This window comes from Biomphalaria glabrata, chromosome 2, assembly GCF_947242115.1.
Source record: "Biomphalaria glabrata chromosome 2, xgBioGlab47.1, whole genome shotgun sequence".
Taxonomy (NCBI): domain Eukaryota; kingdom Metazoa; phylum Mollusca; class Gastropoda; family Planorbidae; genus Biomphalaria; species Biomphalaria glabrata.
The window spans coordinates 61,955,950-61,979,911 of NC_074712.1; the positions used below are offsets into that span (position 1 = coordinate 61,955,950).

The 23,962-nt window shown below is 35.5% G+C and overlaps 1 protein-coding gene across 2 annotated transcripts in view; it reads left to right on the forward strand.

Annotated features, from left to right (window-relative positions):
• Positions 1-23,962, forward strand: part of LOC106061888 (uncharacterized) — a 47,882-nt gene that overhangs the window by 14,996 nt on the left and 8,924 nt on the right. For both annotated transcript variants that reach the window (XM_056021809.1, XM_056021808.1), the window contains exons 8-28: positions 1,631-1,780; positions 3,120-3,225; positions 4,219-4,367; positions 6,663-6,764; positions 8,623-8,686; positions 8,893-8,993; positions 9,920-10,075; positions 11,101-11,223; positions 11,482-11,586; positions 12,469-12,526; positions 12,803-12,952; positions 13,203-13,282; positions 13,905-14,014; positions 15,084-15,188; positions 15,962-16,040; positions 16,768-16,879; positions 17,037-17,117; positions 18,048-18,157; positions 20,030-20,143; positions 20,689-20,850; positions 22,419-22,547. In XM_056021809.1, the coding sequence (XP_055877784.1) occupies positions 1,631-1,780; positions 3,120-3,225; positions 4,219-4,367; positions 6,663-6,764; positions 8,623-8,686; positions 8,893-8,993; positions 9,920-10,075; positions 11,101-11,223; positions 11,482-11,586; positions 12,469-12,526; positions 12,803-12,952; positions 13,203-13,282; positions 13,905-14,014; positions 15,084-15,188; positions 15,962-16,040; positions 16,768-16,879; positions 17,037-17,117; positions 18,048-18,157; positions 20,030-20,143; positions 20,689-20,850; positions 22,419-22,547 (2,346 nt within the window). The remainder of the gene's footprint in view (positions 1-1,630; positions 1,781-3,119; positions 3,226-4,218; positions 4,368-6,662; positions 6,765-8,622; positions 8,687-8,892; positions 8,994-9,919; positions 10,076-11,100; positions 11,224-11,481; positions 11,587-12,468; positions 12,527-12,802; positions 12,953-13,202; positions 13,283-13,904; positions 14,015-15,083; positions 15,189-15,961; positions 16,041-16,767; positions 16,880-17,036; positions 17,118-18,047; positions 18,158-20,029; positions 20,144-20,688; positions 20,851-22,418; positions 22,548-23,962) is intronic.

Here is a 23,962-nt window from a genome sequence, read left to right on the forward strand (position 1 = left end):
GAGTTTTTAAGCAACTGATTAAACTGGTCTGTACGACGTGGCAACGAGCTATTGGTCTAAAATGCCCACAGGTTGTGACGTTGCAGGCCTGTGGTCTCGTTGACATCAAATGCCACATTTCTAGGATAATCGTTAAAGCCGTTTTCGAAAACCTTATCCACCCAGGAAGTTCCAGTTTTTGCCCACTCCGAATGTGTGACTTGAATAAAAGTATAGGAGCATTAGTTCAAGAGTGAAGGCACATTTGGGACTTCTGTTTTTATTTTTTTACGTAACACTACGATGTTGCACTGTCGCGCTGGTGCGCAAATGTCTAATGATGATTTGTTACACAGGGTTTCTCCGTAGACCTACAGTAGGTAATAAGTGTCGGGGCTTCACAAAGTTGAATGCGCTTAAAACTGAAAACAAAAATTTTAAAGTTCCTTTTTTTTCAGACCATACTGGGTGTCATGTGGTCAGCACAACGATCAACCGCGTTTTCTTTCCCCAACTAAAGTCAGGTACCCATTAGAGTTGGGTGGACTCAGGGGCGCCCTAAAAATCCCGAAATTCAAAATCCCAATCATCACCGAAATTCGAACTCAAGACCCAAGTTTCGGAAGCCAAGCGATTAATCACTCAGCCACCGAGCCCCCCGCTTAAAACTGTACAGGCATGACATTACAGAAGGTGCGCTTTTTGTTGAATCACAATGGCTTCACACCAAGTAGACGTCTAGTTGAATTTTTGTTTTTTTATACTGTAAATGGTTTCTTAGTAGATTTTTAAACATTCCATAGATCTCTCAACACGGAGATCTCCGTTCATTTAGCGTGTTTCTCTTTAATCGTTATTTATATTAATGTTTAACTCTTTCTCTCCTAATTAACGATAACATCTTTGATTTCATCCCTTTAATTTTCGTTTTGTTTTTTAAACTTTAATTTGTATTATATAAAAAAAAGCATGCATCCTCCTATAATTATATACCAAAAGAAATGTTTTCTGATTACAGACAAAGAAGTTATTGAAATTTAATGATAAAAGGGTTGAATGTAGAAATATGAAAAAATGAACAATTCTGTCAGAACGTGGGAAAATAATAACGGGGGTAAAGAGTTAAAGTAGCTATCCTCAACCTACGGCGTAAGGTCACATTTGACACGTGACGTGGTGTTGTGCCATCTAAGCTTCCGCGGACAGTGTAAGAAATCCGCATGTTAAAAAGAAAAAAAGGAATAACACGTATCTTATCTTATAATTTACAGACGTTACTTCAAAAGAGAAGATAATTACGTCCTAGGCATTTCATGTGGCATTCTAGTCATGCATGGTAATCAATGACTTAAAATAGTTCGTTGGTTTTATTGGCTGATTCAGGCAACCCATTCCATGCTAAGCTAAGAAGGAGCACTCGCACGAATTTGACCTAGCATATCGAATAACAAAGTTGCCTTTATCTTTGTATCTTTATGTGTATTTTATTAGGTTTTGTTTTAGTATTTGTAAATAAGGGTTAAGCCCTTGTCACTTGTATAGGCCATTTATATGATCTACTGGCTTAAAAAGTTTTGGTCTAACTGGTTTAAAAGCTAATACAAACCTTTAAAGATCTAATTCTAAATATTATCTCCAATTCTCTATTCAGGAATCTAAACAAAGCGTAACATTCGGCGCTGGCACTACACTGACAAAGCTGAAGGAAAGATTACAGGCACTACAGACTACGCCTGGTTACCACTACTTCCCCAAGGTCATAAGACACATCAAGGTCATCGGGGGCACGTTGCTAAGAAACGTAAGTACATCGCCATTAAACGACTAGTCTGAAGGCCAAGGTCATAAGACACATCAAGCTCATCGGGGTCACGCTGCTAAGAAACGTAAGTACATCGCCATTAAACGACTAGTCTGAAGGCCAAGGTCATAAGATACATCAAGGTCATCAGGGGCACGCTGCTAAGAAACGTAAGTACATCGCCATTAAACGACTAGTCTGAAGGCCAAGGTCATAAGACACATCAAGGTCATCGGGGGCACGTTGCTAAGAAACGTAAGTACATCGCCAATAAATGACTAGTCTGAAGGCCAAGGTCATAAGACACATCAAGGTCATCAGGGGCTCGTTGCTAAGAAACGTAAGTACATCGCCATTAAAGGACTAGTCTGAAGGACCCATTAGAGTTGGGTGGGCCCCGAGGCACCCTTAAAATTCTCGAAATTAAAATTTCCATTCATTAATTAGTGGTAAGTAATTAATTTTGTTTACTATACAAAAATGGAAACAAAGATTAGAGTAATGACCTAAATGGCAGTAAATGTGCAGTTCTTTCCATTACATCAGTTTTTGTGGGTTTTCTGAAGTACTTTTACTAGTTATAGCTATTTATTACTCAGTTCTAATTTTCTTGGTATATTTTTTGCTCTTTATTATTTTGGAAACATTTGACCAAGTCTACTCATCATCTCTATAATTGGAAAACAATATAGATGGCTAACGTACACACAAAAACTTAAACACACCAACACTTAAACACACTAACACTTAAACACACAAACCCATACACACTAACACCTAAACACACACATTTAAATACACAAACACACAAACCCCTAAACACACTAACACTTGAACACACAAACACTTAAACACACACACTTAAACACACCAACACTTAAACACACCAACACTTAAACACACTAACACTTTAACACACACATTTAAATACACAAACACACAAACCCCTAAACACACTAACACTTAGACACACAAACACTTAAACACACACACTTAAACACACAAACACTTAAACACACAAATTTAGACAAACACTAGCACACAAACACTTAAACACGCTAACTCTTAAGCACACAAACGTAGCCGCAAAACCTTAAACACACAAACGCATAACCTCACGTACACTTAAACACACAAACACTTGACACACAACAAACAATTAACCACGCAAAAACACATAAACACACATAATCTTGTCTTTTCTCCCAATTTCTCTTTCTCTCTTTCTTTTTCTCTCTCACTTTTTCCTTCTTCACATCTTTGTGTTTTGTATAAACAGTTTCTTTAGTGGGCGTTAACTTCAATTCACGGTTCAGTCAACTGCTACCTTACTTTACAGGCTGGCAGTATGGCGGGGAATTTAATGATCAAACACGCAAACCCAGGTTTTCCATCTGACCTCTTCACTGTTTTGGAAGCCATTGGAGCCAAGGTTGACATCTATGGTAAATAAAACAAACATATACATAAGATAAGATATAAATAAACAAGATTTTAAACATCTCTATGTAGGCCTGCTTAGAGAGAGAGAAAGACAGACAGAGATAGAAAGAGAGAAAAAGAGAGAAAAAGAGAGAAAGAGAGAAAATAGTGTGATGCGACTGAGCTTGTGCAGAAGAGCCAATGTGCCTTGATTCTATTCTAGAGATTCGGGGACCATCGAACATTGGTTAGACTTCGTGGTCATTTAGTCAAGTGTGTTAACTCCCCTACATAACTGCATCGAGCAGGGCCGGACTTGAGACGGTGCAAAGACTGCAGCCGCCCAGAGCTTCACCTTTAAATTGGTGCCGTCACAGACGAAGAACTTAAATAATATTTAAAACATGCTTGCTTCTTATCTTTTGAAATACAGACGTTACTTCAAAATAGAGGTGGATTACGCCCGATACTAAAGAAGAATTAAGGGACTACATGCACAAGTAGGTCTACTCTGTGTCTTAAACTAGCGTTAATTAGTCCCATTTTCATTAAAAGTCAATGAAATGGCTTCGAGTTATCCGAAATAATCCTGACCCCAGTTTTCTCTAGCTAGGCAGGCCTTAGAGTGGAACCCCCAGGGAATAAGACGCAGAGGAAGACCAAAAAGAGCGTGGCGACGCAGTGTACTTGAAGAAGCCGAGAAGACCGGGAAGAGCTGTGAAACGAAAAAAAAAACTAGCAAGAGACCGTGGAGAGTGGCGTGTTTTTGTCGAGGCCCTATGTTCCATGAGGAACCCAAAGAAATGATGAGGATGATGATGATGATGGCCGGCCTTGTGTACATAGAATAGATCTATTTATTTTTTTTTTAAGAATTTATTTCACAACTGTTTGGAACTAATAAAACGACCCAGAATGAACAGAATAATTATAGGCACCCTGAACAAAAAAAAAAAATGTTTCTGATGGGGGAGGTCATGGTTCAATTGTTTTCTATTCCAAATCTCTTTCAACAGACAGTAAGTCCAACAAAACGACAAAGTATAGCCTCATGGAGTTTCTCAGGAAAGTGGACATGAAACGGAAAGTTATTGTAAGCATAGACATACCTAAATGGGAGCCTAATGACCACTACCGATCCTTTAAGATCACGCCACGGTGGCAGGTAAATAAACTTTGTTGTAAAGGTTTCAGAAATAAAAATTGTCACTTCCTTAGCTAAGACTTTGTGAGACCATCGATTAGTCGACTACTAACCTCACAAAGTACACAAATCATCCACTCCTATGTCCTTGAACTATGACTTTTGACTTAATGCAAGGTTGATTGGTTGAATCTGGTTTAATTAAAGTAAACTTTTTTTTTCTTGTTTAAACGATTTGTTGGTCTTTAATTTTCACGAAATCTAGTCTTGATCTGGATCTAGATCAGGGGTTCTCACTCAACCTGTGGGTCGCGACCCCCTTGGGGGTCGATTGACGATTTTCCAGGGGTCGCCTAAGACCATCGAAAATGTGGATTGTTATTGTCTACTCTTCTATTGCTGTATGTGTGTGTGGGGGGGGGAGGAGGGGGTCGCGGCAGAGTTAGGGATTGTAAAAAGGGGTCGGCGAGCATAAAAGGTTGAGAACCGCTGATCTAGATAGATTCTATAAATATATATTATATACATATATGAATTGACAGTCTACTGACATCTAGATCTAAATCTAGACTCTATATTAAATAGATCTAGATTCTAGGATCAATATCCAGGACCTTTAGGGGAGAGTGTTGTGCCGTTATGGACAAGGAAATTCAAATGTTTTATTTTTTCGAGTTTTATGAAAAGGAAGCATTTGCCAAGAACCTGCTGTTCTACTGGATTCAAAAGTGTTGTAGACTTAGATGCTCTTTTAATTTGGGGTTTGACTAAAGATCTATAGGCCTATCTGTTTGCCTCAGTTTTAGTATAGCCTACATTTACTCAGATAGAACTAGCTTAACTAGGTCTAAATAGTCTTAATCTCAATATTATCAACTTTGGACCAAATTCAATTAATGAAGTCTAGTCATTGTTTGAGCCTCATTATGATTATTTTAGCCTCATTATGATTATTTTAGCCTCATTATGATTATTTTAGCCTCATTATGATTATTTTAGCCTCATTATGATTATTTTAGCCTCATTATGATTATTTTAGCCTCATGATTATTTTAGCCTCATTATGATTATTTTAGCCTCATTATGATTATTTTAGCCTCATTATGATTATTTTAGCCTCATTATGATTATTTTGATATTTGTTTCCCCACCTATTTTTAAACAATTATCTCACATCAACAGTCCAGTGACTTTGATCTACAATAATCTACATCATAGCGCCGAATAACTGTATTTGAAACATAGGGAAAGTTTACTCTTTTTTTTTTTTTTTGCAATTGTGAAGGAGTGATTCCCCTTAATACGGTTTTAATAGACCATGTCAAGTGTGTTTAGAACCCTCCACATTTCTGGGACTTCGCTGTCCATAGCAGAATATATAGAATCTAGATCTAGATCTAAGTTGTCTAGCTGGTCATAGCTGTCCATAGCAGAATATAAAGATTCTATGTTGTCTAGTTGGTCATAGCTGTCCATAGCTGAATTTAAAGAATCTTTGTTGTCTAGGTAGCATTTCTTTGGACCACACTTTCTTAAGGATTCCTCCACTGTACCTTGAATCTTGATGAATAAAAGATCTTTAATTTTTTTTTACTGCCTGTTCAGCTTTCCTCTCTTCACGTTATAGATCTAGATTATAATTAATTTGAATTAATATTTCACAACAGACAGTCATAATTAGTCACAATGGACTTGTTTGTTAGTAAAGTTTTTACAAAGCTTATATCAACTCACTCTGTCTGGTAAAAAGTTTGAACATGTTTTTTTCTCCCATTTCCCATTCTCAGCTCAAGTTAAAACACTGCACAAGTATTCATTAAACCTGACAAGATATGAATCAATAAAAAAATTAAACAATTAGTTAATTAATTGTTGGTGATTAATTATTTAGTTTGATTTTAAAAAGGTGAATAAATGCTACTTAATGAGAGATGTGAATGTATATATGAATTCAGACTCTTTATTACATTTAGACATGTTTTTTTTCTCTTCACTTTCCATTCTCGGATCAAGTTTAAATTTTGCATAAATATTCATAGTCGATAACAAAACACGAATCAATCCATAAATTAACCAATTAGTTAATCATTTAGTAGTAATTAATTAATTTTGTTTTACAAAGCAGAAAGAAAGTTAAATCCTTTAATTTTTAGATAAATGGCAGTACTTAGCGGCTCCTTCTTTAGATAAGCTTTGTTTTTAAAAAGTTTTTTTTTTTCTATTTCTTGTCTTAAGTACAGATCAAAATAGATACTCTACAATTAAACAACTAATCTAACTTTCATAACCTAGACCTGTCATGCTTCTCTCTGCTAGAATGCACATGCCTACATAAACGCAGCCTTCAAGATAACTGTGGTAGATAGGAAGATACATGGAAAACCAAATTTTGTTGTTGGTGGAATCAGTGCTAATGTGGTGAGTATGCCGTTTATATTACTTTACTCAGAAAACAGGAGAAGCTTGCAATTGACCAGGCAGTAAAAAAAAAAGTTCCACTGGACATCATCTGCCCCGATAAATAACTAGATATGATAGGGGTACCTATATTTCAATTCTCATATTTGTTCTACCACGGAAAAAGATTTCTGCATTTCTACATTTTAATTGGAAATCTATCTATATTATCTATATATATATAATAGATTAATAAACAGAATATTAAACAACTTTTTTTTTATTTGTAGAAGTAGAAACTAAAGCTCTCTTTAGCATTATGTCACATTTTGACAACAAGCAACTGAAAGAAAAATGCAATTCTTAAACATGTCACATCTTTCTTTTGTTACCATAATATTGTAATGACACTCGCTATCCCAGCATTCATCACATGACACTTAATCACATGACACTACCAACTCAAAGAACTTGACAACTCAGGGCTCCATAATAACATAATATTTTAAGTTCTAATAAATCACAGCCCATAATGTACAATTGGCTGCAGCGTAACACTGACTGTACAAATGCTTCACCCATTCCATATGGGTAACTGTATTCCATATCAACTCTATACGGCTTTATCCCAAACTCTACTAGTCTCTCAACCTCGACTAATTAGTGTCAGCTGATTACATGCACACAACTACCCCTATCGGAGTCACCACCAGAGTTATAAGCTTATAACAATATATATATATATATATATATATATATATATATATATATATATATATATATATATATATATATATATATATATATATATATATATATATATATATATATATATATATATATATGTATATATATATATATATTGTTACGAATCTCACTATCCAGGCTCTCTGCAAACTGCACCAAACACCACCAACTTAATGAACTTGACAAGTCAGGGCTCCAAAATAACGTAACACTTTAATACTTGAATAAATAACAGCCAATACTGTACAATTGGCAACACGTACACTGTACAAATATCTCTCCGATAACACCGTTCCGCCGTACCAACTCTTGCACTGGCCTCTCCGTCTCGTTCCGGGCTTGCACTGGGTTCAACAGTTCGGGACTGACTTCACACACTTGGGCTCGTTGTGTCGGACTCGATCACAGACCAAGATCAAGACGCCGTTCGTCTCAACTGTACTTGACAGTACTCCGCACTGAACCGTCGTAATGCTCCGTACAGAACCACACCGTTGAACTGTGCTGTAGTCGACCGTGTTCTGAACTCCTGTCGTGAACCCGCTTTCTGAACCTTCTGTCGTGAACCCGCTTGACTGCGACACCTCCGCTCTTATATAGGGTCCCTACTGGCCTTCTCGAACCGGACAGAACGCCGATCGACGTTTCTAGGTGGTCAGATGACTACAACTCTCGTGACGCTCCTGAGCTCTGTTCACGAGACGTCGAACCTTCCCGGACCGCCGTCGATCCTTCCCGAACCGCCGTGTTGACACTTGTCTCGGCTGACCGTCGTAACTCGTCACGGTTGACCGCTCCTCTAGCGCTAGCCTAGGGCGATTTGCGTCGGCTGACTACACACACACCACTACCCCTCTCTGTGCCACCACCAAGTTTATAACAATATATATATATATATATATATATATATATATATATACATATATATATATATATATATACATATATATATATATATATATACATATATATATATATATACACATATATATATATATACATATATATATATATGTTTAGTCAGATGTAAAATTATTTAGAAATGCATTTAGGCAAAAAAGCAAAATTCTCAGTTAATATTTAGGCTAAAATAATGAATGTTATTGACGTCATTGTGTATCTGATCCTCTAGGTTCACGCCATTAAGGCTGAGGAGTTTATTGCTAACAAGACTCTGTCTGATGAAGTCATCAATGGTAAATTTGTTTTGTTGTATTGTCAGTTTTACTTTTTGAAATTATTGAGTTAAACATTTTTCTCTGTGGTTTTTGTTTCTGTGATGTATGATTAGAATGATGATTGGGGATAGCATTTTTAACATAACTGTTGGGTTGATACGTTTTCAGCCATTTTCTTTTTTATCAACAATAAAAAGAAATACAAATGTTAAAAAATTTTTCAGAGACGTTAAAGATAATGTATGCCGAATTAGATCCAGTAGAAGAGTCTTTGATAGCTTCACAGAAATACAGGAGGGAGTTGTCTGTCAATTTATTATACAAGGTACAGTAAATAAATTTTCTGTGAAGATTAATATTGTAAAGACTCTCACTGTCCAGGCTCTCTGTAAACACTGCACCACATGACACTAGCAATCTAAATTAAAGAACTTAATTTTTTAATGTCTAATAAATCAAAGTCATTACTGTACAATTGGCAACATGTAATACTGTACAAATGTCTTGCCATTGAAACCTGTACCACTGCGACAAACTCACTGGCTTCTTTGTCTTGTACTAAAGTCTGCTGTACTGGACTGAATTGTGAATGGTAAAATTACTTTTGACATTTACTTAATCCTGTGCACTCCCAGGGGAGCATAGGGCCGCAACCACACCTCTCCACCAAACTCGTTTCTGAGCAGCTTTCTTCATCTGCTCCCATGTCATTCCAGTACCCTCAGCTTCACTGATGACTGACCTCTTCCAGGTTTGCTTGGGTCTGCCCACTTTCCTCTTTCCTTGTGGGTTCCAGTCAAGTGCCTGCCTTGCAACACATTGGTAGCTGGTTTTCGCAGGGTGTTCCCTATCCAGCTCCATTTTCGTTTTGTGATGTCTTGGGCTATGGGCTTTTGTCTAGTTCTCTCCCACAAATCGATAGTAGTTATCTTTTCTGGCCACCTAATGACACCTTTGCTCTTAATATAGGGTTCCTAAAGGCCTTCTTAAAACTGGCAGAACATTGCTAACCTTTTCTGGATGATCACATGTCCATGTGTTAATCTAGTCATGCATATTTTTTGTAAATGTTGTATAATTATTAACCCTTAAAGTGCTGAGCTGTTTGGCAATGAAGACATACAAAATGAAATTACAATGTTCATGCTTAGAGGCTAAACTACCACACGCATCTTAAGGGTTAAATAGGCCTACCTACATTTCCATTGTGCTTTTCAAACAATGCCTTTAATTGTTTGGTTTTTGCTCCAGACTTTGTTGGAAGTGTACAAGCCTAGTAAGTATACTTTACAATCAGGGGCAGTGAGCTTGGAAAGACCACTCTCTTCTGGTTTACAAACATACAAAGAGAGAAAAGAAGACTTTCCACTGAGGCAACCTCTGCCCAAGAAAACAGCACCACTGCAGGTAAGAGTATACCCACATTCTTAGAGAAACTATAAACACTTTATTCATGCCAGATTTTAACAACTTTAAATATTCAAGTTTAATACAAGTAAATCTGAATGGTCATTTGCAAGTAATCAATTCATACTCTCCCACTTTGACTACTGCAACAATGTGCTAGCAGGTATACCCAATGACAAAATAGCCAAGCTACAACATATACAGAACATTGCAGCAGGAATAGTCCTTAGACAAAAAAAATGAGATTCTGCTACTACGCTCTTGCGCACGCTCCATTGACTTCCCATGAAAGCGAGAATTGATTACAAGGTGGCCACACTTTGTCATCAGTGTATATATAACAACGAGATGCCCTTGTAGCTTAGAGAACTGGTCATATGTCCCTCAGAGAGCCCTGCGCTCAATCGACTCAGCGCTTCTAGTGGTGCCACGTTTCTCCCTCAAAAGCTATGCTCTGCTGGCTTTTTCAGTGCATGGCCCAAAGGTTTAGAACTCACTTCCCATTGATCTCAGATAGAAAACATGCTACAGTACTTTCAAGAAGAACATTAAGACCTACCTGTTTAAAACTTTTTAAGATTAGTTTGTCAATTTAGCTTTAGTGTTTGTAATGTTATTACAGCGCCTTATTGTAATTAGAGCATCTTTCAATTATTACATAAGAACATTTTTTTAACAGAAAACTGCTAAAACAATACTACTCACTTTTCTAAGTAATTCAAAAGCAACATTTTAAGAAAGAAAGAGATATTGAATTAGTAATTATTCCAGTCTAAAATATTTTTGTAACTTAAAAGCTTTCTATTTGTGAAATTCATAGTATTTAAAAAAAATATTGTTATTAGTTTTTCATTGTCCAAAAGCTTTACTCTGGTATTAAACAAATATTTGGAATTGAAATAATTGTAATAACAAAGAAAATTAGAACATCCAGAAACTATCAGCATTTCTGGACATTGTTCATATGTTTAGGAAGTTTAAATGTACTAAGAATGTTTTTATATTTATGTTTGAATTTCTTCTAGGCTTCCGGTGAAGCAGTGTATGTTAATGACATGCCAATATTCCAACATGAGCTACAAGCTGCACTGGTCATCTCAGATGTTGCTGTTGGCAAGATACATAAAGTGGACACAACATCAGCTCTGGTCAGTAAAGCTCATGTAGACCCCATTACCTGGCAGAACTCAACATAATTGTTATTGTGTTATTGTGTTATTAGTTTTAAGAGAAAGTTATGCTAGAATACTGTGGCATATAATGTTAGTTGCTTTTTTTTCATACAAGTGTACATATATATATATATATTTGTAAGCTTTTAACTTGTATAATGTCTTATAAGTATTCTATCGCTGAATTAAAATACAAAAGGTTTTTTACATTAGCATGATGATTATGCTTCTCAGAAAATACCTGGTGTGGTTAAGTATATTGGTGCAGCTGATCTACCTAGAGATGGTGTCAACAATTACATTCCAAAATTTTTCATGTTTCCTGGATGGGAAGAGGAGGTTAGTTTTAATTTTGTTAGCAATGCTTTTAGAGTTATATAAAGTAAGTTTTTCATACCTGTAAACATGCAATAAAAAATTTCTTATTGGGCTCTAGTTCATTCATAATTAGGGAGTGTATCATTGAAGATGATAACAGGTACAAAATAGAGCAGGGAGATTCATAACAAACAAATATTCACATTTGATTAGAGTGACACCTTTAGTAAAATTGCTAAGTTTAGAAACGCTTCAGGATAGAAGAGTTAAAAGTCAAGTAGCAGTTATACATAAAACATTGTACCATAATCTTCAAATATAAAACCTAATAAAATACTCAGAAAGATACAAAGAAAAAGGAACATTCCTTGTTCCATACTGTAATAACTGAAGGGAGGCAACTCAACGAGACATAGGTGTTTATTTACATGGAGACATGACAAACACATAGGACATCTGCCTTGAGCACAGCATCTTCATCTAGACCTAATGTTAACATCCTTTTCTGTCTAGTTTCTGGCCGTGCACACCTTCTGCACTATCTTGGACCACGGTGTGCATGTCGGGCTTATAACAATATGCTAGGACAAATTTGTTCAAATGCTCCTTCTTCACTATAATAGTGCTTTTAGAGCATGGAATGGGTTGCCTGAATCATTGATTAATACGCATGACTAGATTGGCCTACGCACAAGTGTAGAACTTAATAATCTTCTTTTATGAAGCAATGTCTGTAAGATAAAATATACTCAAAAACTGAAATCTGCTTTTGAAGGTCATGGAAAAAACTGTCATTTTTTAAAATAAACTTGTCATTACTTGTCAACAACATACAACCATTCAATATAAAAAAAATAGTTCAACAGCTGCCTTCATAACCAATAAAATCTTTCTTCCATTTAGCTGTTTGCAACTAAAGATGTGGAATATGCTGGTCAAGCCATTGGAATTATCTTGGCAGGTTGGTATTTGGTATAGGCTACATGCATAAAAAAAATACTAGTAATAAAAAAAATGCTTGTAATAGTTTATGTAGTCTGATTATTTAATCATTTCTAATTAATAGTACTAAATGCAAGTTAGTTAATGTTATTTACTATAGTTATATATGTTTTTGACAGTGTATGTGATTTATAGCCTTATATTTAAAGAAACCAGCGTTAATTTTGATTTCAAAGTAGATTTTATTTTTGTGTTAGCATTCTGTTAATTTTTATGAAATTAAATATCCCAATAGAGACACAAGCTCTAGCTGAAGAAGCTGCAAGAAAGGTCAAGGTTACTTTTGGTGATGTCCAAAGACCTGTGCTAGAACTGGAAGATGCCATTGAAAGAAATACTATATTTGCTCCTGCGACTGCTGAAAAATTGATTGGAGATGCAGAAGGTGACATCATGAGAAATTTTATTAGGTCTAACATTTTGGCTTAAATTATTACTGCAATATGAATGCATTATTCCCTTTGATATTTAAGTAAAATTAAAATGACATTAAAAAAATAGGAAGAAATCTTTATAATGTTTTATTTTTAAAAAAATAAAAAGTCACTGATTAAAAAAAATAACTTTAGTACACTATTGGGAAATAACTATGTTTACATAAGCCTACAAGATGTTTTTTTTTTAAATTCTATTAGGTGCTATGCAATTGGCTGACGTCAAAGTGGAAGGTACGGTAAAAGAAGGGACGCAATATCATTTCTATATTGAAAACCAGGTAAGCCATTCTAAGTGTGCCTCTCTAGCAAGTAAGATTAATGTTGTTGTTTTTTTAACTATTTTAAGCATAAGTATTTGAAGCTGTCGACTTATAGTATAAACAAGAAGATGTGGGGATGCTGTGGCTGAGTGGTTAAGTGGTTGGATTCTGAACCTGCGGTCCAGGGTTCGAATCTTGGTGAAGACTGGGATTTTGAATTTCTGAATTTCATGGGCACCTCTAAGCCCATCCAACTCTATTTGGTACCTGACTTAAGCTGGAGAAGTAGAAGCTGTTGTTCATTGTGCTGGCCACATCACACCCTTGTTAACATTTAGCCAAAGAAACAAATGACCTTAACATCATCTGCCCTATAGATTGCAAGTTCTGAAAAGGGAAGTTTAATAAAAGATGATGCTTTAAAGATATGAAATAGTTCAGACCAGTGGTTACCACATCAGAATAGAATGTCTACTTCTATTCCTTTTATTGACTTGAAAGCTATCAGTTAATTACAAAGAAAAGCAACTACTGGTTTTCTCAGTTTTGTTATAAATGAAATGTATTTAACAATCTTATCTTCTTATCTGTCTTACGATGTGCAACTTATTTGAGAATAATGATAATAATTGACATCCAGGTAGCCTTGAGTGTTCCAACAGAAGATGGTATGGACATTTACTGCGCCACTCAGTGTGCAGATGTTGTACAGAGATCCGTGGCTCAAGTTTTAGGAAAACCAATGAATTAGTAAGTAAATTGTACAGTCCTAACATAGTTTTCCAACACTTGTTCAGGGATATTAAAAAAAATGGCTTGTGGAAACCAGGCATTCTGACGCATTTATCACATAGCAACAATGTGAAGGAAAATTAAGAAAAATGTCTACAAAAATATCAAAAGACCAGAAGTTGTGTATGTAAGCCAAATCTGAACATTGAAGAAGATAGCCAAAAAAAAAATGCTTGTGAAAAAAAATCATCATGAAACTGAGTGGTGCACACAAAGACTCATCTAAAGTGAATGAGATTTAAAAGCAGGCAATGTTTTAGAAAATAGAATGGATAAGTTAAGTCCTAACCAAAAAAACAAATAGGCAGGACATCCAAGGGTGGATAACTAACAAGAGGAGTTGACAATGAGTGGATAAATTTTTAACTTACTGTTGATTCAATGAAATAGCTCAATAGTAGGGTACTTTGAAGTTGACCAGTTCCCTCCCTGGGATATATAGATTTGATGTAAGCCTAGTAGATATAATCTTAATGATTTCTTTCTGCATTTCAATGCTTTGTATTGGTATTGTCATAAAATTGACAAATCTACTCAACAAAGGAAATCACAACAATAGTTACAATTTAAGTTTTAGGATCTATCATTAGAGGCTAAATTCACTATTTTCATTGTTCTCTTTTTTTTGTTCTCTTGATTGGAATCCATTATGTCTCTCAAAACACTGGGTTTTTTTTAGTTGCTTTGGACTGCACACCCCTTTTGTACTATTTTCTAGGTGTCCATAAAGCAGAGCTGTAAGAGTATAATTTAATTCATTTTATTTGCTTGTAAAACAAATAATATATAGCATTTGTCGTTGAGTCTATTGATTAAGGAGGAGTGCAGTAGTTAACTTGGCTATAATGTCCAAAACCATTGTCAGACAGTGGTCCATTTATCTCTCTTTTTGATGCCTAGCCCTGTTTTTTTTTGCTTCTTTATGGCGAAACAAATATATATCCACATCATTTAGGAATCTGCCTCACATTGAACAGAACTCTGACTACAATTTACTCTAAAAACAGTTATCTTTTTTTTGTTTCAGTTTTAATGTAACAGTCCCAAGACTTGGTGGAGCTTTTGGTGGTAAGATAGTTCATACCTGTGCCATTGGTGCAGCAACTGCTCTTGGGTCAGAGGTAACAGGAAGGTGAGCATGACCTTATATCTTGGGTCAGAGGTAACAGGGAGGTGAGCATGACCTTATATCTTGGGTCAGAGGTAACAGGAAGGTGAGCATGACCTTATATCTTGGGTCAGAGGTAACAGGGAGGTGAGCATGACCTTATATCTTGGGTCAGAGGTAACAGGGAGGTGAGCATAACCTTATATCTTGGGTCAGAGATAACAGGGAGGTGAGCATGACCTTATATCTTGGGTCAGAGGTAACAGGGAGGTGAGCATGACGTTATATCTTAAGTCAGAGGTAACAGGAAGGTGAGCATGACCTTATATCATTCTGTTAAAATAAGAAATATATATATACACATTAAAGTAATAGTTTCAGCAATCATTTTGTACTTTTTTCCAAGATAATTTCTGAAGAAGCCAAACTCCTAATATTTTAGAATGTAAGAGAATATAATATTAATTCCAAAAAATGTTGAATGAGCTTCAAATGTTTGTCTCAGATTGTGCGGCTTTACTAAACACACTGCATTTAGTTTTTAAGAATTTTTGTAAAAACTTTAATACTTAGCCTATAAGATTATCACATACTAGATAAGATAAGATATAATATTAATGCTAAATGTTGAATGAGCTTCAAATGTTTGTTTCAGATTGTGCGGCTTTACTCATCACACTGCATTTTGTTTTTAAGAACGTTTTAAGTCACTGTAATACTTAGCCTACAAGATTATCACACATTTGATAAGATATAATATTAATGCTAAAAACCTTTTTTTTCAATTATTCTGATAGGCCTGTTCGACTTAATATCAACTTGTCCACCAACATGAAATTCAACAGTAAACGCTTTCCTATACTTGCCAAGTACAAGGTAGGTTCATGTGTCTTGTATCACTTGATATGTTTTCATCATCTTTATTGATCAATGTCAGTGTGTGACAACTACAAATTAACATGGAGTCATGGTGGCTGACTGGTAAAGTGCTTAAATGGCTTCTGAACTGAGTGGTCTTGCCATGAATCCCAGTGAAGTCTGTTATTTTTAATTTTGTGATTTTTTAACGCCTCTGAGTCCATTATCATATCTATCTTATATAATACAGACGTTACTTCAAAAAAGAAGATGATTACGTCCTATGCATCATGCATTTAGTCATGCATGTTAACCATTGACCTAAACTCCGCCAAGTCACTATTTTTCCTGGCTAGTTCAGGCAACCCATTCCATGCTCTAATAGCGCTAGGGAAAAAGGAGCTTTTGTACAAATTAGTCCTAGCATATGGAATGAGGAATGTGCCTTTATCTTTACCTACTCTAATGGGTAGCCTACCTGACATTAACTCGCAAAAAGTAAAAGTGGTTGGTTGTTATGCTAGCCACATGACATTCTATTTCGCCATGGACCATAGAAACAGATGACTTTTACAACTACCTCATAGATCATAAGGTTTGAAAGGGGAACTTACTATACTTTTACAAATTAAAAGTTTTTTAATTTAGTACTAGCATTAAGCAAATAATTGTTGTTGCTATATTCTTAAGAAAGATTCTTGTATTACTGTTCTTAACAAAATACTACATTGTTTGTTTAATAAAGGCTGGTTGTGACCGTAGTGGTAAACTTAAAGCCATCATACTAGACATCTATGTTGATGCTGGTATTCGACCAACGCCTATGGTGTTTGACTTTATTCCTCTACTTGACCAAGGTTGGTTATCTTTCGTTTAGTATTGACTTAGATAGATATAAGGCACTGCTGTTTTTATTGTTAATTTAATATTGTTATTGGTTGTCTATTGTTTAGTATTGACAAAGATAGATAGATGGCATTTGCTGTTTTGATTGTTAATTTAATATGTTTTTAGGTTATTTCTGTCCAAACTGGAAGATTCGACTTATGCAAATGAGAACAAACAAACCTGTAGGTGCAGCCACAAGAGGCCCAGGTCAGACTTTTTAAATTTTCTCTACCAATAATATAATTTGCTGATATCTTTAATGATTGAAGTTTTACAGAAATAGGCTGCTATCGAAATTAAGCAAAAGGTTAAAATATGTTCTTTTTACTTTTGTTTCTTGCTTCTTTAGAAGTTTCCATTTCACACCTTGTGATCTAGGGATGATGTTAAAGTCATGTTACTTCGGCCAATGGTTAGCAAGCTGGGTGTCATGTGGCCAGCACAATGTCCAACCGTCTTTACTTTCCCCAACTATAGTCAGGTACCCATTAGAGTTGTGAGGACTCAGGCGAACCCTAAAAATTCTAAAACTCAAAATCCCAGTCTTTACTGACATTCAAACACAGGACTCCAGGTTTGGAAACCAAAGTACTTAACCACTCAACCACCATGCCTCCTTGCTTGACTGGAAATAAACAAAACATAAAAAAACAACATAAATTATAAGTAAAAGCCATTAGATCACTGGAAGTTGTTAAATATAGTGGGCGACTGCTGTCAATCAAAACAAGAACGGAGCGGTACAAAAACTCGTTCGTACCTCACTCAGTCAGACTCTATCACCGCCACTCATTGATCAGGGAACATGAAATGCACCAAGATACCTGTGTGTAGTTGCTGAATGAACTCTTCATGTTGTCTGTTGTATTTATGTGTATGTTTCTGTTGTGTTGTCTTTATATGAGAAACAAGTCCTTGTAATCACAACAAATTTCCGTAAGGATCAATAAAGCAGTCTTAGTCTTAGTCTTAGTTGAAATCAATCTTAAATGAATCGTCACAAAAATTAAACTAATTCAATGGGTTAAGTTTGATCAACTTTACCTTCTGTCTCACAAACATTCAATTGTGCTACTGGTTACAAATAAATTATTTAGAGTCAAGATTATTCTAATTTTATATTGCATTTGCTTCTAGGTTCTGTGCCTGCATCTTTGATCATGGAGACCATCATGGAACATCTAGCTAAAGAATTAGGTCAGCACCCGATCCTGTTTAAAGAAATCAATGTCTATGAGAAAGGGCAGGTAATTCTTACTTCTTTTGATTGTTTTTAAGTTTGGGAGTTCCCTTCAGCAATGAAGATTGTTATGTCCTAGTTACATCCTCATGAAAGATGGCAGGGCATGGAACCCAGCATGGTTCTTAGACCATTGTGATAACAATCTTAAGCCCATATGACTGACCATCTGAACCAGGCATCCATCCATAATAGGCAACTGTCACCATTCTGCTTTGTAAACAAGTGGAAAGGCAGTGATGATCATACTCAAGGGATTCATCATTGCTAGCCTATAAATACAGAAAAAAATTCTAATGTAGTTTGTAAAATATCTTGTTAGTGAAGGTTTTAAAAATTAGCATTAATAACTTGTATCATTTTGCTAAATTGTTAAAAAGTAGTATGCTGTTTAGAATCCATCTTTTGAGAAGCAGGAAACTTAAAACGTCACAGAAAGGCAACCTGATTTGTTGCTAAAAAAATATTCAATCCCATTGTAATATATTGGCAGAATGGCTGAATAGTAAAGTGCTCAGGCTGCCTTAGTGCTGGAACTTTTATGGAGCACATTTCTTTTTCTAAACATTTTTTATGGTGGACATTTCTTTTTCTAAACATCTTTTATGTTGGTCATTTCTTTTTCTAAACATCTTTTATGGAGGACATTTTCAGGGTTATTACTCTGGTATTTATCGATGGTCCCGGGTTCGAACCCTGCCCGCTCCCATCCCCCGTCATCCTGCGGGAGGTTTGGACTAGGAAGTAATTATCTTCAACTCTGAAGGAACATCCGAAACATGTAAAACATTATGACACCTTTTAAAAATAAATGTTGACTTAAACAGATAAGAAATAAAAAAAAAAAATCAAGTGGCTTGTAGGATGGCAGGGAAAGGTCTTCAGGCATGGTTCAAACCTGGGATCATTGCGACAAAGTGTAGAGTGCATACCACATGACCAAGCAGTAATAATTAACACCTTTTACCAATGGTGTATAGATAACTTTCTAATTTTACATGTTCAGAAAACTAAAGAAATGATTATTGACTTTAGGAAACATAAAGGCCATATTGCAGAAATTCAGATAAATAACCAAACCATAGAACAAGTACAAGAATATAAATATCTAGAAACAACCATCAACAACAAACTGAAATGGAGTGAACTCTGTCAAAACCTCTACACAAAAATTCACCAGCAACTTTTCTATCTCAGTAAGCTCAGAAAATTTAACATTGACAAAACAATTATTTAATTTTTTATACAGCAACCATCAGCAGTCTAATTAACTTTGCCATCACCTGCTGGTATGGTAATACTTCACTGGCACAAAGACTTAGACTAAATAGACTAATTAAAAAAAGCATTGCATATCACTCGAATACAGCTACCATCTCTTGAAGAGCTTTTTCATGAAGATGCCACTCGATTCTTATGGACAACCTGCACCCATTAAACCACTGTTACATAAGATCTGAACAAAGTAGTCACCTCCTTTCCATAAGGACTAAAACAGAAAGATTTAAAAACACCTTTATCCCACTTTCGGTCAGAGTGTTACAAGATCAGCTGTCGTCATCGAGAAGTACATAGAAGTCAAACTCATAAAGCACTGGTTGTGAATGTGTGTGAGTGAATGTTGTTCGAATTTTTCATCTATACTGTTATTGTTACAGTAGGTATGCTGATGTTGTCAATTGTAGTCAAACTGAATTTCCATTTGATTGGATCAATAAAATTATCTTATCTTATCTTATCTTATCTTAATAAAAAAAAACACTTTTAACCATTTATGTTAGGTCAAGGATTGCATCAACTGACTTATTTAGTTCTCAGACATAACTTTCATAGCTAACATGATAACTAATGATGATTACTTCTGCTGCTATATTTATAGACTGATGTAGAAGGGATTGAACTAACAACTTGCACATTGAAAGAAATCTGGACAAGACTGAAGCAAGTAGCAGAAGTGCCAATTAGGATGGAGGATGTACAAAGATATAATAAGGTTAGTAGTGGATAGCGTGGATAGTGGATGCAGATTAAAGTAAACTAGCAAAACATATCAGAGAATAAACGAAAACAAAACAAATTAAAAACCAAAAAGGATGAAAAAATAAAATTTTAATTTTCTAGATTTTAACTTCACCTATCCCTTAGTCAGTTGGACTCATGGGGTAACGCAAATTTAGTTGACCATCTTTTTTGATACCTCTCTGTCTTTTACCTCGGATTCAAACTCTTGCAATCCATTCTTTTTTTTTTTTTGTCTTCATATTGCTTTCTCTGTCTGCTTCTTCTACTTTTTCCTTGTGTGTTCCCTGAAGGAAGCCCTGAAGACCTTGTAATATGGCCATAGAGTTTTAGCTTGCATTTTTTTTTTACAATAGTTAGCAGGTCATCATTGGGTCCAAATTTCTAAATCTCTGTATAATTTAAATGTTGATAATTCTGCAAAATTTCAGCACATGTAAGCTTTGTAAAAATCAAATTGTAACAAAGTATATTGACTTTTAAAATGCTAACATTTCCTTTTTTTTTATTTTTCAACAGAATAACTTGTGGCGTAAAAGGGGCATAACTATGTGCGCAGTGAAATATGCCATGCAGTGGTTTCCCCCTAGTTTCCCAACTCATGTATCGGTATTTTCTGGAGATGGCACTGTGACTGTCTTAACCTCTGGTGTGGAAATGGGTCAAGGTCTTTACATGAAGGTAAATAACTGTTTAAAATGTAAAAACTTGAAATTTCAAATTCGTGGTCAGTATGGAATTTTTTTTTTTTTTTCGTTTTTCAATCTGTGCTATAATGAATGGAAGACATTTCATAGAACCAAAATAATGAAACATTTTACCTTTGAGAATTAACTAATAATAGAATATGCATCAATTTTTTGGAAGCTCTTAACTCAAGAAAACATGAAGAAACTGGAACAGACACAAAATAAATTAGTGAAATTCATAATAAATGAATATTCACATTTGACTAGAGTAACACCTTTAGTAAAATTACTAAATTGAGAAACCCTTCAGGATAGAAGACTGAAAAGTAAAGTAGCAATTATACATAAAACATTGACTCATAATCTCCAAATAAAAAATCAAATAAAATACTCAAAAAGCCACAAAGATAAAGGCACATTCCATATGCTAGGAAAAATTTGTACAAATACTTCTTCTTCCCTAGTGCTGTTAGAACATGGAATGGGTTGCCTGAGCCAGTAAAACCAATGACTTGGCAGAACTTAAGTCATTGGTTAACATTCATGACTGAATGCATGACGCACAGGACGTAATCATCTTATTTTTTGAAGTAACATCTGTATTATATAAGATAAGATAAGAGTTGGATAAATTCATCAAATATGAAGTCCTTTGAAGACCAGGGGATCAGAACATTCACACTGTTATCAGCAGTAGATGCCTTCACTAACTTGGATATGCACAGTGAATACCACAGGGTCATCATAGTCATGAAGGAGGGGTCGTGGATTGCAGATTTAAAAAGTGGGAAGAAAGTCGAAAACACTGCAAAGACTGGTGATTACAAATCTCCAACCTGTGACCTTGGATTTGTATCAAAGAGTGGATTCTGTAGTCACATGACAAGTTGCAAAGGGAAAAAATCATTTCCTGAGACCTAAAATACCACAAGAGAATGCTGCTCAGTAATCTCCTCCCAAAGACTGCCACTGTGATTGTAAATGTCATTGTTTTTTCAGGCCTGTTAATTTATTGTAACCCAGTAACCCACATTGCTGACATGTCGAAAGAATGCCCTAATTAATAGATAGGCCTATACATAGGGACGATCTAAGATGAATAAAGTTAGCATGTACAGAGACAAGAAAGTATTTGTTAGTGTCTACTAGCCTCCTATTACAGCCACCTCACTTGTTCAGAGATCTGAATAGAGTACACATAACATGATTAGTTAAGTCCAATGCTAAGTAGCCCCCACCACAAGTCTTCTTTCAGCCTTTCAGTGTACCAATGTTTTACATGTTTTGGATGTTCCTTCAGAGTTGAAGATAGTTTACTTCCTAGTCCAAACCTCCCGCAGGACGACGGGGGATGGGAGCGGGCAGGATTTGAACCCTCGACCATCGATAAATCCAAACGACAGTCTAGCGCACAAACCGCACGACCAGGCAGCCTCCATGCTGTGTATTGTAGAATAGTAATGCAACTTCATCTTGATTTAAGATTTTTTTTTTTCATGATAACAACAAAAAAATTAATTATCTTGAGTATCTAATGTGAGACAACTTTCTCTGTGCTAGGTGGCCCAAGCTGTGGCTCATACATTAAAGGTTCCTCTTGATTCTGTCAAAGTCAGACCCAACCAGAACAATGTGACGCCAAACTCTTGGATGACTGGAGGAAGCACTGCTAGTGAACGCAGTGTCGCAGTAAGTCTGAATTGGGCTTATATTATCCTAATCTGAATCGGGCTTATATTATCCTAATCTGAATCGGGCTTATATTATCCTAATCTGAATCGGGCTTATATTATCCTAATCTGAATCGGGCTTATATTATCCTAATCTGAATCGGGCTTATACTAATCTGAATCGGGCTTATATTATCCTAATCTGAATCGGGCTTATATTATCCTAATCTGAATTGGGCTTATATTATCCTAATCTGAATCAGGCTTACATTATCCTAATCTGAATCGGGCTTATATTATCCTAATCTGAATCGGGCTTATATTATCCTAATCTGAATTGGGCTTATATTATCCTAATCTGAATTGGGCTTATATTATCCTAATCTGAATTGGGCATATATATTATCCTAATCTGAATTGGGCATATATTATCCTAATCATTTTCGAATGTGGGACGTGTGGTCTAGAGGCTAAGTACGCTTTAACTTGGCTTGTTTTGGCTACCTATGAAAGGGGCTTGAGGTTTGACACCCGACTCTGGCAAAGTTGTGTTTACTCAGCACCTAAAGGCAGCACGGAAAACCTACTCCTAGATACCCCCTCCCCCCACACTGGTCCACAAATGAGATTGGACCATAGCGCTCTGAGCATGCTATAAGCATCAAAGTAGTGCTATATAAAAGCGATAATTATTATTATTATTATTATTATTATTTACATTTAACTATGAGCAACAAATTAGTTTTCATATTTACAAAAAAAATGTTCTTATTCATTAGAATTTTGTAAAGATGGTAGGAGATTCAAGCATACTGCAACAAAACTTAATTTAAATATACTCAAATAACATGAAATTTTAAGAGGGGGGAATAAAAGATCTCAGATGCCAGTTGACATATGGAATAACAGTTGACAGCTGAGGAATTCTGATACAGATAATACCAGTACTAAAGAAAGCAGGATATACCTTTGAGATTAGAAGAAAAGCTACTGCCAGAAAGAAAATCAATGACGAAAAAAGCAACAAAAACACTTCTCTTCGTCGTAGTCCAAAAACTTCAATTAAAAAGAGGGGGGGGGGGGAAGAAGTTCCACCATAGAAACCCAGATATTTAAAGTTGGTTTATTTAAACTTGCACTTTTGTAGATGCACTAAAAATAGGTTTTATTAAATATGTACATGACACTTTTAAAAACAAAATTCAAAACTTTTTCAAACTAATAATACAAAAACAAAATTTAATAAAATACTCTGAAAGACACAAAGATAAAGGCACATTCCTCGTCCCATATGCTAGGACAAATTTGTACAAATACTCCTTCTTCCCTAGTGCTATTAGAGCATGGAATGGGTTGCCTGAGCTAGCCAGGAAAACCAGTGACTTGGCAGAATTTAAGTCATTGGTTAATATGCATGACTAAATGTATGACACG